General features: G+C 48.9%; 1 protein-coding gene across 4 annotated transcripts in view; it reads right to left on the bottom strand.

Moving 5' to 3' along the window:
• The window catches only part of PDIA5 (protein disulfide isomerase family A member 5), a 93,567-nt gene that overhangs the window by 31,389 nt on the left and 44,548 nt on the right, over nucleotides 1–17,630 (bottom strand). For all 4 annotated transcript variants that reach the window (XM_027585688.2, XM_027585689.2, XM_027585686.2 and 1 more), the window contains 3 exons: nucleotides 12,166–12,233; nucleotides 4,489–4,580; nucleotides 4,324–4,395 (listed from right to left, as the gene is read on the bottom strand). In XM_027585688.2, coding sequence (XP_027441489.1) covers nucleotides 4,324–4,395; nucleotides 4,489–4,580; nucleotides 12,166–12,233 — 232 coding nt within the window. The remainder of the gene's footprint in view (nucleotides 1–4,323; nucleotides 4,396–4,488; nucleotides 4,581–12,165; nucleotides 12,234–17,630) is intronic.

Here is a 17,630-nt window from a genome sequence, read left to right on the forward strand (position 1 = left end):
ATGGAATTTATTCAGAAGTTAAAATAACTTTTAAACATCCTATGAGAGCACAGAATGGAGAAGCCACGGCTTAGCTGCAGTACAAGCATAGAAAGTGCCTGAGAAACTTCTAGTTAAACACAGAGAACACCCTCTAAAACCACTAAAATAACAGAACAAGACTTAAAAAACAGAAGAACCCACAGGAGCAAAAAGAACAGGAAAGACAACATGAAGAGAGGAAAAGAGGTCAGTGCAATTTTAGAAGCTAGGAAAGCAACCTAGCAAAACAGAGGGCAGAGACCTGAGGTGCAGGGTACATACAGGGGCCGGGGGCCCGACAGCCACACCAGGAGCAAAGGTGAAGTCTCTGAAGGACCCCAAGGCACCACCCCTGGAAGCAGGGCCATGGCAGAGGCTGGAAACAGGGCATATACCGAAAGCCTGAGCAGCTAGGCCCTCAGATCCTGGCCCTCAGGCTACCAGCCAGGTGAACACCCCTGTCCCACGCAGGAGACAACCGTTTACTTTCTGGAGAGGACTGAAAAGCTGGGCATAAAAGCTGGGCAAAACAGTGGCATGAGGGCTCACTGCAAAGAGAAGGACTGAGTAGAAGTCTGAAGCCAAACACTATTCCTGACTTATGCCTTTTACCATCGGGCTCCTCGAAGACCGGGGCTCCCTCTGATCGCTCCTGCACCTAACGTGCAGAACACACCCAGTAAACGCTTTCTGAATAAATGATGGAATGAGAGAAGAATGGTTGAAGGCAATGGAGGTGTTTAACCTGGAGAAGAGAAGACGTGGGCAACACAACAGCTATCTTCAGATATTTCAGACTGCATCAGGAAGAGAAACGAACATTTATTTTCTGTGGCTCTGAAGAAGAGAAGCAATGCCAACAAGTGGAAGCTCCAGAGAAGGAAACTTCAGTCACTGGAAGGAAGAACCTTCTATCTACAACAGATGAGAGGGAAAGAGAGCCATGCTGGGAGTCAGAAGAGCTGGGTTTGAGCCCCATTTCCTCCACTTACCAGCTCTAGGGCTTAGGCAACCAAGTTCACTTCAAACATCTACAAGACAGTGTATTTGGAGGCCTTTCTTTACCTCTCAGCTACATCTAGACAAATAATGCTCTGGAGTAAGATACTTCATAAATGTGTAAGTACTACCCGAATGTTCCTAGAGATCACTTACGACTGAAATCCAGAAATGGTTCAAACAGGAGTAGGTGACCCCAACATGAGTCAAGGCCTCGTTCTACCAAGGTGTTTGAGTGGGACTGAGCTAACTGCATCTGTTCTAGAGGTAATGCAAATGTCACAAGGCAAACTGCTAGAGACATATTCGCTGATGTTTCTATTCCCTTCCAATCCTGCGACTCCAATTTACTGGGCTCTCCAGACTGGGAAGTTCACATAAATCAGACACTTATCTGAGGTAGGTGCCCGTGCCGTAGATAAGATGCAATAAGCACGGCAAGTCAAGAAAACTTTGTGATTGCTCTCAGTTCACTCCTGGTTGAAATAAAAACACACAGGCAGAAACAAGCGGCTCAGTCAAAACAGACTACCGTGCATACAACCCCTAGGTGCCAAGCCCAACCCAGCAGCATGAAATCTGCAGAGAGAAGAATGAGGAACGGAGCCAGTGGGAGCACAAGGGGACATGCCTGCCATGATCAACGCACCTACCCCAGAGTCCCTGCACACTCAGACCCCGGAGTCTCCACCTGGCCTCACCCAGCGCCCACTGGCCAGGCACTCATGGGGGCGGGGGTGTGGCACGAGATCTGGATTCCTCTCTCCTGGGCTTCTGAAAGTCATCCGGAGAGTTAGCAAGGCCGGATCTGTGCTCATTCTTCTACACCTGGCCACACACAAGCCCTGAGCAGCCAACGAATGGGAAAGCCCAGGGAAGAGGTGCCAGGAAGCAGGAAAAGGTGGGAACACTGCCAACCACCAGGATGTGGGACAAGACCGGTAAAGACTTAAAACACCTGCCACAGGGAAAAACCACACACAGAGCTGGGTAATGGAAGGAAATTCACCAAAATATTACAACACATTATCTTTGGGTAGGGAAGAAGGGAGGGCTTTTCCTTTTGTTTAAATATATTTTTAAGTTTTTCTATAATAACATATCTCACTTGAAGAGCCTTGAAATAAAAAAATATTTTTTTAAAAACTAAGCCAACTGCCAGCACAGCGACATCACTAGCTCTTGCTGGGGTGCGAGATGGAGGGGATTCACTGGCGGTCCTTCAGGAGGTGGTCTCACTACCTTTCCTGTGCTGGGGGCTACAGTTAGGCCTTCGGAAGAGCTGCTGCCACGAGTGCCCCTGACCCAGGGATCACCGGTGGTCAGACAGCTGGACAGGGCTGCCCAGGGAGACCCAGATGCTGCGCACCCCCTCCCTGGAGTCACCCCACCAACCTTCTCAGCCTGGAGACCGGGACTGAACCAGAAACTGCTAACAAGGTTTCCTCCCCACATGGGGTGAGGAGAGGGAGAAAAGGAAAGGTGGGAAATGGAGGGTGGGGGGCCGCCAGCCCGAGGATGCCTCCAGGTCTCTGTCCAGAACAGAGTGTGGTGGAGGAGCTGGGTGGCAGTGGGCACAGAGGAGTGGGTCGGGGACAGAGTGCCAGGCCCCAGTGGGGAGATAATCACCTGTCTCACAAACTCCGCTGACACGCTCCCCTTGTGTAGGGTTAGCAAGCAATTCTCAACACTTCAATAAAAAAAAAAAAAAAAAACTAAACCTTATCCTTCCAAAAAGATATGAGTGTATTTTGAAACCAGAAAAGGTTAGAGAAGGGGGAGGGAGGCAGACAGATTTTATGCTCTGGTGACAAATGAGATTGCTATTTGTTGAAACCTTCTCCCGAAGCAGAGTAAGATGTGTCTGGCTAGAGGAGAGGACATGCTTATTATCAAATGAAAAAGGAAAACAGGGGAGTGAAGGCCCAGGTTAAAACAATGAATACATGAGAATGGGGGGCCGCCTTCCCGGGCAGGGGTGGGAAATGAGGGAATCGATGAGGACAGAGATAGGACAATGCTTCCCGAGAAACAAAAGATGCCGTGCACACATGGTGTTACCATTGTATCTTATCTCCCAGGGACCCACAGAACAGAAGACTGGGAGTTTCAGCCTTTAGAATCTGACAGTTTGTTTCTTTGTTTGTTGGGGGCGGGGGTACAAAATTCATCCTCCTCCTCATTCTGAAAATACACATTCTCAACCTCCGTATCTTTGGATAACTAATTCTTTCACCTTGTGACCCTCAGGTAATGTCAATGAATATCCACTGTGCCAGCACCTGGGCAAGGGGTAGGGGGCTCCGAGCAGAACTCCGGGGAGCTGCCCAGGGCAAGCCTGGCCATGCTCCCTGTCGAATGCAGGAGCCTGGGTAAGCTCCTTATCACTGTGCTCTGCTACCTTATTCATTAAATAAGGCCGAGGATAATGTCTTCCTTTCTGGGCTGTTCTGAGGATTACATGAGAATCCATATAAAGTCTTTAGAATAGGGTCGGCCACGAAGTAGAGCCCAAAAAAATGTTAGCTGGTATTATTCCAAGAACGATGCACAAAGAGCCACACAATGGCAGTGACTGGTATGTGCCAAACTGATGACAGGCAGAGCTCAAAGCAAGCAGGGAAAGTGCTTGGCTGGGACGGCTCGAGGAGGCTGCCAGGAGAGGCGGCGTCTCCCCAGCTCCCATGGTGGGGGAGACAGACTCCCCTTCCAACACACCCGTCAAGGTCATGCCAGTCACACACCTAGCACGGTGGGGGGTCCAGATAAGGGGTACTCTGGATTAGGAGGATCCAATCACATTACAAACAGGGATCACAAGGTTGCCATGAAGCAGCATCTGTGGGGAGTACACATGAATGGCAAAGCACTCTGCAAATCTAAGGTATCAGAGTATTTCTTAGGAGCTTCACAGCACCTCATACACTGTTGTATTTGAAGTAAGTGCTCAATTGACAATCCAATTTTCAGAAAGACCTGCAGTGAAGCCTCTCTCAAAACTAACATCCTCGATGAGAAATACCCCATCAGATAGATAGTAAGGGGAAAAGAACTATTTGAAATGCAGTCACCATGGCCAGAGTCACACCAAATCCTCCTGATTCCCATATCCTAAACCCACAAAGACCCCATCCTCACCTAGAAGCAACCCAGAAACCACCGTTTGGGCAGCACAGCGGGACCTTTCCCTTCCTGGTTCTCTTCCTGGCCCCTAGCCACAGTCCTGAGACCAGGGGCCACCCCAGGGTCTAGCTAAGGTCCCACCCTCTAGGCATACACCCCCGAGGCAACCATCCCACTTACTTCTTCAGCCATTCCACAATGTCCTCAGCTGTGGACCCGTAGTTGTCATACTGGAACAGAAACCGTCCTTTCCTGTGAAATGTGGACAGACAACGTGGGCTCAGCCAGGGATGCAAACGCCATCAGGGAGGGGAGTGAGCATCAGAAGGGAAGCGGGGGACTTACTCGAAATAGCAGATGGTGGGGTAGCCTCGCACATTATACTCCTCCTTGATGTTCTCAAATTCCGAGGGGTAGATGTTCATCCCAGCCAGCACCTAGCAGCAAAGGGAGAACAGACCTATCCACACTTTGCCCTGCAGACACCCCCACCTTGTCCACACACAGCCCATCTATCCGTCCCACCAGAAACAGATGAAGGGGACAGAGCCTCACAGACTGACGTGCAGCCCTGGGCAGCGGGGGAGCAAAGCAAGCTAACCCAGCTGGGAATGACGGCCCAGAGCTCTGGAAGATGCAGGGTCTGGGCCAGGTGCTGGCCCTCTGTAGAGGGGTTTCTTTTACTTGCCCTGTAGGGGAGAGCCATCCCAGAGCAAAAACAAAGTTCTGAGGGCTGAAGAAGACACCTGGCCTTGCTACCAAGTTCAAACAGGTCCTAGAGTGGGGCTACTGCACCCAAGTCCACATTATGCTTTCTCCCTGCCCATGTCAACCAAGGTTGTACTCCTCTCCTAAGCTGCTGAGTCACCACTCAGCCATTCCACAACGTCCTCGTGGCCTGCCTCCATCTGTCCACCTCGGCTTTGTGTGCAACTCACAGCTCCTATGTGGCCAGAAGAGAGTGTGGCTCTCATGACAATCCACCTGCCTGACTCTCTTCCCTCCAGACTGCTAGATCCCTCGCTTCTCTCCTCCTGTTTGTAACCATTACCTACAGCCTGACTGGACCACCTCCGAAGTCTGAACTTGTTCTGGTTGCAGGGGCCCCCCCTATCCAACACACCTAATGGGAAAGGAGAATTTTAGTAGCTATGTTACTAAATACTAAGAACAACCCAGAGAGAAAGAAGTCAGAGTGGCCAGACACAGGAAGACTGCTCCTCAAAGCAGGGCAGCACGGAGGGGAGAGGAAAGGAAGTTCAGAAAGCCAGGAGCAGTCACAGAAGCAGAGAGAAGAAACCCGGGAAGCCGACTGTGCTGAACAATATATATGGAAACATAGGAAGAGAAAAAGGAAAACAGTAGTCTCAATGGACAACAAACTTGATTCCAAAGACTGCATCCACTTAGGAATCATGTGACCTTGGGCAAGTCACTCACCCTCACTGAGGATCCTTGTGTGGGAGACGTGGGTGATGAAAGTAATCATAGGGCTCTCAAGAGAACTGAAGGAGATGACCCATGTCAGAGGACTCAGCACCAAACTGGTGCTCAATAATCGTCAAGTTCTTGATTTCCTACCAAATCCTCCTGGTGATGGAAGCCACCTGTACCTCTGGCAGCACCATCCCTAGAGGCATCTAAACATGTCTTTCCAACGGTCTTAGGTAGCTAGCACAATGCCCGGCATACAGTGGCACACAATAAATGCTTACTAAATCACTGACTTTTCTCCCCAGCTCATCTGTGGGATGCTGCAAGAAACACGGGGAGAATAAGCCTGAAATAGAACTTACTAGAAGCCCTGGGACCCTCTAAAAGCCATTCTGCTCATTTCCCCAGACTGATTCAGCAGCCTGTTCCAGTAATAATTGTCTACTTTAAAGTTCTTTTTTTATTCTAATTGATCTCCCTAGCGTCTGCACACATCCACCATGAGATTAATCTTCCACAACCTCCTCTTTCATTACATCACTCCCCTGCACAAAACCTTTCAATTCCACGGAATACGGGCTAGCATCTAACACCACACTCAAAGACCGTACAGTCCCTAACTCATTTCGAATTCTTCTTTCTTATAAAACTCTTAGTTATGTACTTGCTAGGGTCTAGGTTTTTTATTCTCCCAGGAATGGGAGAGTCTGAGACCGCTGCACAGGGAGGAAGTTGGACTGCTTGCCGTCTAAGGCACCCTGCAGTTGGCAATATACCACGGCGGCCAGGAGGCTCAGGCGCGGGCGTCAGGATGTTCGTTTGGGTCCTAAATCCCTACTCAGTAGATGTATTTCCTTGAACAAGTCAGTTGCCTGTGTGCCTCAGTTTCCTCCTCGGCAGCTACCTCTTGTGATTACTGAAAGGTAGTACAGATAAAGGATCTACAACACTCAAAGTAAAGTATCTACAACTCTCAGAATACGTTAGCCGTTCATGACCATAGTAGCCGAACTATGGAAAGAGCCCAGATGTCCACTGGCAGATGAATGGATAAAGAAGATGTGAGATATCTATATCTATATCTATATCTATATCTATAGATATAGATATATACACACACACACACACAATGGAATGTTAGCCATCAAAAAAATGAAATCTTGCCATTTGCAATGACGTGGGTATAAAGCTAAGTGAAACAAGTCAATCAGAGAAAGACAATTATCATATGATCTCATTTTTATGTGGAATTTAAGAAAGAAAACAGAGGATCATAGGGGAAGGGAGGGAAAAATAAAACAATACGAAATCAGAGAGGGAGACAAACCGTAAGAGACTCAACTCTAGGAAACAAACTGGGGGTTGTTGGAGGGGAGGTTGGGGGGGATGGGGTAAATGGGTGATGGACATTAAGGAGGGCATGTGATGTAATGAGCACTGGGCGTTGTATGCAACTAATGAATCACTGAATTCCACCGCTGAAACTAATAATACAGTATACGATAATTAATTGAATTTAAATTACAAAAATAAATTTAAAAATATGTTAGCCGTTTTCATTAATACTACTAAGAAGCTCTGCAATTCTGCCCAAACTTCCAGAATACATGCTGTATTCCCCTGGCCCTTACTTTGTGTCTTCTAGTCTTTTTGCTTAGGATGCCCACTCCCCATCTCACAATTACTACCTAAGATTTATTCACCCCACCTTCCTGTGCAGCCTTTCCAAACCATCTTTGCTTGTGATGAACTTTTAGTTCTCAGGGTTTCTGTAGTACTCTTGTGCCTCTTGGGGGCATTTATTAATGAGATAAGTATTTTTTTTTAATCTTTTATTTTAAAGATTTTATTTATTTATTGAGAGAGAGCACACGAGCAGGGGGAAGGGGCAGAGGGAGAGGGAGAAGCAGACTCTCTGCTGAGCAGGGAGCTTGGCACGGGGCTTAACCCCAGGACCCCAGTATCATGACCTAAGCCAAAGGCAGACACTTAACCAACAGAGCCACCCAGGCGCCCTGAGATAAATATTTCTTGAACAACTGCGTACAAACACTTTTTGGAGTCTGTAAAGCCAAATGAGGCAAAACTGGTCTCAACCGAAAAGTTAAGGCCACAAGGCCTGACCTGGAGCCACAGGTGCTGGTGCCGTTCGGTGGCGTGACTCGCTCTGCCTCATGATCCGACAGGAACAAGATGGAAGCTTCACAGAGCTGGTGCTCAAGGGAAGGTAAGATTTCCACAGACACGGAAGTGAGACAAAACGAGATGCAGCCCAAGAAGCGGGGAATATGCTGGTTTAACCGGACAGTAGGACACAGAAGGGGGCTACAAGAGAAGGCTGGACCAGTCCACTGAGCTCACTCTGGAAAAGGCTTTTAATGCCTAAGCAAGCAGGACTTTATTCAGGGGGCGCTGGAGGGTTTTCCAGCTGCATTTTTTTTTTTAAGATTTTATTTATTTTATTTGAGAGAGAGACAGAGAGAGCATGAGCAGGGGAGGGGCAGAGGGAGCGGGAGAAGCAGACGCCCCGCTGAGCAGGGCTCATTCCCAGGACCCTGGGATCATGACCTGAGCCGAAGCCAAGAGTTGGACACTCAACTGACTGAGCCACCCAGGTACCCACCCCCCTTTTCTTTTTTAAATATAAACAGGTCAGGCTGTAAGGGGCAAGTCATGGGTCAGGAAGAGAAGTCAGCAGTCTCTTGCAATCACCCTGGTGGGCTAACCAGGGCCTGACCCAGGGTGGTGGGCAGAGAGAGGATGGAGGATGTGAGGGAGAGAGACGTATGATGAGGCCCCGGGAAAAAGGCGTGTTGGCAGAGGAGCCTGGGGTACTTGGGGAGAGTCACGAAAGCAAGCTGGCAGTCCGCTGCGTGGCAAGATACTGAATTTTATTTTAGACATCCTGCATTTGGGATGTAAGGAGAAAAATGCAGACCAAGATGTCAAGCAGGGAGTCTGATACATGGTCCTGGAACTTAGGGACTCAGGCTCCACGGAGCTGCATTTTGTTGAAACTACAGACGTAGATAAAATCACTGAGGGAGAGACCATCACAATAAGGAAAGCACAGTGCCGAGCCCTCGTTCCACTGTGCTAATAAGAAAAGAGGCTGAAAAGAGGAAGCTCGGGAGCACCCTCATTTCGCGAGTGGGAGGAACAGTAAGCACAGAGCAGTGGAGGGGGTCAATCATGTGCATCCGTGAAGTATCTGTAGGTTACAGAGCTGTTTCCCCACACCAGCCACTTGCTCTTCATAACAACCTAGCGAGTTAGACAGGGTTTGCATCATCATCCCCATTTTCCAGACAGGGAACCAGAGACTCCAAGGCTATTTGCCCAAGATCTCCTAGCTGGTTAGTAAAGGGCCAGCCCCAGAGTGTAATCTGCCCAAGTCTGTCACCATGACCGACCCATGTCACGGTGTTCACACCTCGATGGCCCATGATGGCCAAGGTCAACAAAAGACTCAGGGTGGACCTCAGTCACTAGCAAAGCTGGGAAGAGGAGGCAGATGGGGACAGGCTCTGAAGGCTGCTCTGAGACAGGGAACAGCAACGGTTGCTGACAAGATGTCAATTAGCAGCAGTACACAGGACAGATACCGATGAGTCACCAGATGTTAATGACAGCAAAGAGAGGCAGATCTGAGTTTGGAAAATGGCAAAAGCTGAGCATCGCTGACCTGGCCTAGCTTACATCTTAAAGACATCATCAAGTTGGATACCTCCCAAGAAATTTGTCGAGGAGGAGGGTTTCTGACCCTTGCTACAGACACGGCTAGCCAAAAAGGGCTCACAGATGACCGAGACGGAGAGAAGACGGGAGGTGCTAGTCCAGCTGGGTTTCAGCAGTGGTGAGGGGGCAAGCATTTGATTTCTGGGGACTAGCAGCCCATCTCTGCCCTGCGGTGAGGACAGAAAGGAATCACGCTTCTGGTCGCCCTCTTTTTGGGGAGCTGTGGCTGTACCATGAGCCCTGGCCTCCAGAGGCCTCCTGCAGCAGGTCGTGTGCATGTGGCCACACTTTTCCCCAGTTATGGAGCTGGGAAAGGATGAGAACTTGCTAAAGGTGCTTTCCTAAGAAACAGAACAAAACGTACCCCAAGCAAGAAAACACAGAAGCAAGGAAATGAATGATTTCACACAACACAGATGCCTTAGGCCAAGGTAACTAACACCTAGCCAAAGCTGGGCTTGAGCAGCCAGGCGCTCCAGGCACCCAGACGACCCCACTTAGTCTTCCATAATGTTGTCTAGGGAACTGGGAGGGTCACTTTTTATGTTTCTTGACTTGGGCCCAGGCAGAAGCAGGCACTGTTGTTGTTGTAGTTATTGTTGTTTTCTTTTTTGGAAGCAAGTACCCTTAAAACAAGTTATCTTCAGGGCTAATCTTGAGAAAGAGCCTCATGTGAGCCCAAGGCCAAGGAGAAAGACCTCGTCCCACAAACATCCTTCCCACTTTGTCTCTGTCCTTAATAACTGATGCTCTGACGTCCTTTAAAAAGAGGAACATCAGGGCACCTGGGTGGCTCATTCGGTTGAGGATCCAACTCTTGGTTTTGGATCAAGTCATGACCTCAGGGTCGTGGGATCAAGTGTGGAGTCTGCTTGAGATTCTCTCTCCCTATATCCTTCCCCCGACTTGTGCTTGTGCTCTCTCTCTCTCAAATAACTAAATAAAATATTAAAAAAAAAAAAAGAGGAGCATCATTTTTTTAAGTAAATGCAGAGCTTAAAATAAAACGTCCTCAGGAGTGATAAGCCACACGCTCACTCATTCATTCATCAGCACATATGGGGTACCACTATGAGCTTGGCTCTGTGCTTGTGCTGAAGAACCAGACACGGACCAAACACGGCCCCAGTGCTCAAGAAGCTCACACTACAGTGAGAAAACCATATTATAATTAGTATCAACGGGTGAACAACATGATCTGGAATGAAAGCAAAGAGGAGTAGACCTGGCCATGCATGGCAGAGACAAGCTCTGTGGGAGCACAGGAGGGGCTGGGAAGAATACTAAGTTCGGCAGGGAGATGTGCCATTGGCTGAGCATCTTCCAGATGTCGCACAACACTGGCCCCAAGACCTCGCCTGCTCTGATGGAGCTGGCCAGGCATTTGTGATCTGACCGGGGCTGGAGCTGTTTGACTTCAATCACACCACAGAGTTAGGAAGTTGAGGTGAGTTTTCTAACGGTAAACGAGTGTGGGTAGGGAGAACACTGGGTAATTAAGCCTTTTCTCCAGGCGAAATAATCGTGAAATATGCTATCTACTGAGGCCCCAAAATGCAGTGAAACTTCCCCCCAAGTGATGTATCTGTGCCCCGAGGCCAAACATCTCTAGGCAAGTTGCTAAAAATTCCTTAGTGAGAAACAAGCAGGACCTTGGTGTTGCGCCAGAATGAGGTCAAAAGAGAAAGCACCAGCTCTCTGCAACCCAATCTTGCAGGCAGCCCAGCTGGCGGGGCTGTCACCATGCCCAGGTGCTGCCATGTCAACTTTTTAAAATGACTTTGAACTAATCACCAACTTAGTTTGATCCATAAATACCATGATTCAGACTTAACACCTCAGAACTCCCTTCATGGGACTCTGGCCAGCCCCACCGTGATGGCTCTCCTCCCCACAACCTTTCATAAAACGTGTATGGATTTTTCCACGCTCCCTGGAGGAGCCAGCAACTCTTTTTCTCTTGCCGCCAATGGAAACAAAAACAAAACAAAAAAAAACCCCAAATCTCTGTGGCTCAGGGTAAGTGTAAAACTGGACAGACGTACAGCGGAGAAGAGACAAGGCTGGTGGGTGGGGGCCGCACAGAGATGACCAGGACCATCAGTGAGGGGTCCTCAGCTTGGTGAGCTTTGACTGCCCGGTCTCCCCCGCCCCTCCTGCACCATCCCGGGTTCTCTTCCTTCCTGAGGCCCACTTCCTCAATGGTTCCTCTTCCCCCTCCTGTCCCTGAAAGGTGGGCATCCCCGAGACAACCCTGGCTCCTGTCTGCTTCCCATCCCCACACACGCTGCACACCGTCCTTCAGAGAGCACCTGCAAGCTCAGGTCTCCAGCTCCCCGCCTGGACTACCTATTTCTGCTGTCATTTCTATTGTTGTCCCACCACACAGGAACCACAGCCCTGGCAAGCTTGGCAGGAAACTGCCCCCGGAACCCGCTTGTGCTTTGGGCCCACCACTGGTCACCAACACCCCTTTCTTTGCCACTGGGCTACCCAGCACCAGGAGCCTAGGCCCACTTTGGAGCCCCGCCCCGGTCATTCTGGAGCGCTGATGGTCTGCAGATGGCCCCTGGTCACCCAGCAATACCACCTGTGCTTCTTGCTGGTTTCCTGGCTATTGCGTCACCGGCCTTGGCTGGACAAGAGCCAGATTCTGCTGGTCCCAGCAACCCTGTGGAGTTCTCAGCATCCACCAAGGACAGGTCTGGATCACGGGCGCAGAGAGCAGGGCAGCGGTAGGAGGGGAAGTCCTCACAATTTTCAAATCTGCCCTCCCCCGCCCTAAGCCCCGCCTCCACCGACTCTCCAGGTGAGCCGGCCAGCCCGGCCAGGCCCTTGGGCCTCACTTACAAAGTGGCCTCGCAGCTGGGTCGCGGCCTTCTGGAAATGGGGCATTATCCTCTTGCACATGCTGCACCCTAGTCACGGGCAGGAGAGAAAGCAGACATGGTTATAGCGGGTGCCAGACCCCCGTGCCCTGCCCTCCCTCCCCTCAGGCCGACCTCTGGCAGCCAACTTTCACCCAGCCTGCAGAAGGGCAGGACTGCCCCAGGGCGTGGGAACACAGAAGGAACAGGAGGCAGAGGCCCTGCCCTCCAAAGAGCTTACAGTCTCAATGGCAGAGGATAGGACACAGCCCAGCAGTCCCTCAATAAGTGTGGGACTGACGAAGCAAACACGACATGGCTGGAGAAGGGCAAAGCAGGGAATAATTTAGGGCTGATCATGAGTTCACCGGGAATTCCGGGAACCAGAAGAGGCGACAGGAAAGCGCAGCTAAAAGCCTCCCCTCACTGCCTGGTCAGGGGCTACGAATGAACATGAACCAGATGCCATTAGGAAGAAAACTGTCCAACCACAGATACGATGAGCTTTGGGATTTCCACGCCCCTTTCCTTCCATCCACAGGAATAATTAGGCAGTGAGTGGAGACGGGCTGGTGTGAAAGTACCAGCTGAGGCCTCGTGGGAGGAGCGCCAGGCCAGGATCGGCACACCTGAGTGCCTGTCTTCCCGTCATGCACTGCACGGCCCTGGACAGGTCACCTCTCCTCTCTGCCTGATGGCTCCTTCTGGCAAATGAGGGTTGGAGCAGACCACCTCAGGCCCCCTCTAGCTCTGACATCGGACGATTCTATGATGTCTTTGGCTCAACCCTCTATGGGGTTCTGTGGTCTACCATGTGGTCACATTCTTCTCTCCCTGGGATGGTGAAGGCCCCCCAAGCCTTGGGGGACACGGGGCCCAGACAGCCAAGCCCCAAAGATCCGCTAGTACTTCAGAGTGACCTTGATTTAAAAGCATGCCCCACCCTGCATCAGTCGGAGCAGGCCACATTTTGGCACTGACCCCACAGGGCACACGCACTGGTTTCTTCAGACATAAGGAACTCTGACATGACAAGCTGTTATTCTTTCTGACAGACGCTCTGCTATAAAAAGGCTTTGAGATGCACCTGAAGGCCGCAGACACCAGAGCTGCCCAGAACCCCGTGTCAGGCTGGATCTCATCTCAACATGACACAGGGGGGACAGGGCCATGCAGCGGCAGGCTGACAAGCTCTAATCCATGTTAGCTAACGCCGTGGCAGACCGACCGTGGGCAGAGTAGTACAGATCAGAAAGGTGCTCTTACCCCCTGGGCCACATACAGACTCTGGAGAACTGTGAGCAGGTCCTAGCTACCCTGGGACCACTGGAACCTCCCCAGGACCAAGTCTACTGGACCAAATGTGACACAGGCTATTTTGACATGGAGCTCCCTAAGCGCCCACAGCCCCTCCCTGACATCCCTGCCTGGCAGACAGATGAACACACAACGGGACACACAGCAGCATATGAAGCGTGGGCTCAGGCTCATGCCATTAGTACAGGCTCAGACTCCGGGAGACTCAGGAGAGTGGGAGCTGTTGCCAGGTCAGCACACAGCACAAGCCCACAGCTTCTGCCCTCAGAAGACGAGGTACCTCCCTCCAGCAGCCCACACAGCACCATCCCCATGAAGAAAGGAATGTGCCATCTGTCAGGGGACACCGTTCCCACTGTGGGACTTCACAGAGGCTGCACACAGGGACAACAAGGCCGCCTCGGCCAGGTGCCCATGCCCCAAGCTGGATGTCACACAGTAGAGACAAACAGGAGGCCGCACAGCAGAGGAAGAAGCTCGGCTCCGAGGAGTAGGAGACCCAGGCCTGCTTCTCCCCTTGACCATCTGCTGCCTCTCTAAGCCTGGCCACACAGTCTGAGCCTCAGCTTTGCCCTCTGTGGAGTGGAGACAGCGCCTGACACTCAGCAGGGCAGGCCCCAGGAACACAAGACCTGAGTGTGTACCCCCGGGGGGTCTGCGGCCGTGGGGGATCCCCTCCACAGTGGACAGAGGCTGTCACTCTCAGGAGGAAAAATGAGTGGGGGTGGGAGGGCACTTGCTTTCACCCACTCTTCACTTGGTGACTTGATGGCCACGTGCATCAGTCAGAAGCTTAACTTATGAACTGTCCCCACAGGGCTGGCGTCTCTCGTCCAGCTCTGCCTGCCTGCAGCCTGCAGCAGCCTTACCCGCCGCGTCCCCCGAACTCCCCGTGGATGGAGCCCAGCAGTCCTGGGAGAAGAAGTTAGTGAGGTGAAGAGGTGATGGGAAGAGTAATAGGAAGCTCTGGGCCAAGCCAGTTTCCAATTCAACTTCACCAAAAATAGAGCTGGTACTGTGATCCCTATCTGAATTTATCTTCCAACAGATTCGACTGAGAGGCAGTGGAAGAAGTAAGACTAATTGTCACTCTCAACTCCCCAAAGTTAGAGCGGTCACCCTTTTACTTTCTCACTAATTCAGTCAGCAAACATCTACTGAATAGGCAGTAGGTCCTGAGGAACCGGATACTTTGTCACAAGTAAAGCCTCCCATTGCCTTCAGACTCACTCACCCCAATCATGATCAAAGGATCAGAGTCCTAAAAGACTTCCCACTTAGGGAATTGGTGTGTTTCCAGGAATAAGCTGAATTATGAAGCCATGAAGGCTTGAGTGGACACGTATAATAAAAGCACAAGTTTGTTTCAATAAAAACAACAACAAAAGAGTCCTGGGGTTACCTGGGACCCAGGAGGCCATCCAATCTGACCCCTCCACAAATTTGAACTTAACAGCCCCGAGTTTTCTCCCTCCCTCCCCAACTACTAATTGCTCTGTGACACCAACAAGGGGTCTCACTTCTCCTACCCCAGCTTTCCATTATATAAACACAGTAAGTATGCTTGCCTCTCTGCCTGCTGTGGTGAGGGGGCACACTGCCAGACAGCCCGGGGAGGGGATGTGGAGAGGTGGCTCGCACACTCTAACGCAGACTGCTAGGGAACCACCCTTGGTAAGTGCTCAACCAGTGTCATTATGCTGAAACCCACACGGCTATACCATGATCCTGCCTTGCGACACATACCGTATACTGATACACACTCTGTTTTAGTCTCATTTAACCTAATGCATTCAGTTCTGAAGGCTTCTGAGAGAAACCACAGGAGGCCCTGTCCTCAAGCGGCTGGGCAGGCAGGACAATTCCTGAAGCAACTCACAGCTGGGCAGTTAATAAGATCACTCCAAGGAGAAACAAAAAGGGGTGAAACCAACCAGTGAACATTAATGAAAAAAATGACCCAGGGTTAAAGTGCAGATCATTCTGAGCAGAGCCAGCTCTAACAAGAAGTGGGATACCAGGGTCTCCTTTCCATAGGCAAGCCAGGTGTCTGAGAGGAGGCTGGGTTAGAGGGACACCCAGCAATCAACAGGGGCAGGGGAAAGGCTATTGTCATGGTGAATAAACCACAGGCCCAAGTCAGGCAGAACCACCATAATCTCACAGAAGGGTAGCCATCCAGGGAGGCATGATCACTCAGGTGGAAATGGGAGGAGTCTTTGCTCAAAGAACTTCTCAAGAAGGTGGATTCAAGGCAGGCTTTCAAGAGTAAACAGAACTGAAATGAGAAGTTACAACTCACATCACAGAAATAACAAAGGATCGTAAGACACTAGTATGGGTGATTGGTCACCAACAAACTGGACAATTTAGAAGAAATATGTAAATTCCTAGAAACATACAATCTTCTAAGATTAAATCAGTAAGAAACAGAAAACCTAAATAGACCAATTACTAGCAAGCAGATTGAATCAGTAATAAAACACCTGCCAACAGACAAAAGTCCAGGACCAGATGGCTTCACTGATGAATTCTTCCAAACATTCAAAGATTTAATACCCATCCTTCTCAAACTCTTCCAAAAAATTGAAGAGGAGGGGAATACCTCCAAACACATTTTATGAGGCCAAAATTACCCTGATACTAAAACCGGACAAGGACACCACAAAAAGAGAAAATTATAGGCCAATATCCTTGATGAACATAGACGTAAAAATCCTCAACAAAATACTAGCAAACCAAATTCAACAGTACATTAAAAAGATTATACAACACAATCAAGTGAAATTTATTCTAGGGATGCAAGGGTAGTTCAATATCTGCAAATCAACCAACATGATACACCAGGTCAACAAAATGAAGGATAAAAATCACAAGATCATCTCAATAGATAGAGAAAAAGCACTCAATAAAACTAAACATCTGTTTATGATAAAAACCCTCAACAAAGTGCGTATTGAGATAACATACCTCAACATAATAAAGGCCATATATGACAAACCCACAGCTAACATAATACTCAATAGGAAAAAGCTAAAAGCTTTTCCTCCAAGATCAAGAACAAGACAAGTATGCCCACTCTTGCCACTTTTATTCAACATAGTATTGGAAGTCCTACCCACAGCAATTAGGCAAGAAAAAGAAATGGAAGGCATCCAAATCAGAAAGGAAGAAGTAAAACTGTAAATACTTTTACATATGATATGATACTATATATAGAAAACCCTAAAAACACCCAAAAACTGTTAGAACTAATAAGTAAATTCAGTAAAGCCACAGGACACAAAATCAATATATAGAAATCTGTGGCATTTCCATACACTAATAACAAACTATCAGAAAGAAAAATAGAAAACAATCACATTTAAAATTGCATCAAAAAGAATAATATATCTAAGAATAAATTTAACCAAGGAGGTAAAAGACCTGTATGTATACTGAAGACTATAAGACACTGATAAAAGAAATTGAAGATGACACAAATAAAAGATATTCCACACTCATGGATTGGAAGAATTAATATTGTTTAAATGTCCACACTACCCAAAGCAAACTACAGATTCAGTGCAATCCCTATCAGAATTCCAATGGCATATTTCACAGAACTAGAACAAATAATTCTCAAATTTTTATGAGCCGCAAAAGATCCCAAATAGTCGAAACATAAGAAAGAAGAACAAAGCTGTAGGTATCATGCTCCCTGATTCCAAACTATACTACAGAGCCATAATAATCAAAACAATATGGTATTGGCATAAAAGATACACAGATTAATGGAAAAGAATCGAGAGCTCAGAGATAACCCACACATACAGAGATAATTAATTTGTGAGAAGGAGCCAAGAACATACAACAGAGAAAGAACAGGCCCTTTAACAAATGGGTGTTGAGAAAACTGGTCAGCCACATGCAAAAGAATGACACTACTAGGCCACTGTCTTACACCACACACAAAAATCAACTCAAAATGGATTAGAGACTTGAATGTAAGACCTGAAACCATAACATTCTTAGAAGAAAATGTAGGCAGTAAGCTTCTTGACATGAATCTTAGCTATGTGTTTGTGGTGCAGACTCCAAAGGCAAGGAACACACAAGCAAAACCAGACAAATGGGACTGCTTCAAACTAA

Source organism: Zalophus californianus, chromosome 1 (assembly GCF_009762305.2).
Source record: "Zalophus californianus isolate mZalCal1 chromosome 1, mZalCal1.pri.v2, whole genome shotgun sequence".
Lineage (NCBI taxonomy): Eukaryota > Metazoa > Chordata > Mammalia > Carnivora > Otariidae > Zalophus > Zalophus californianus.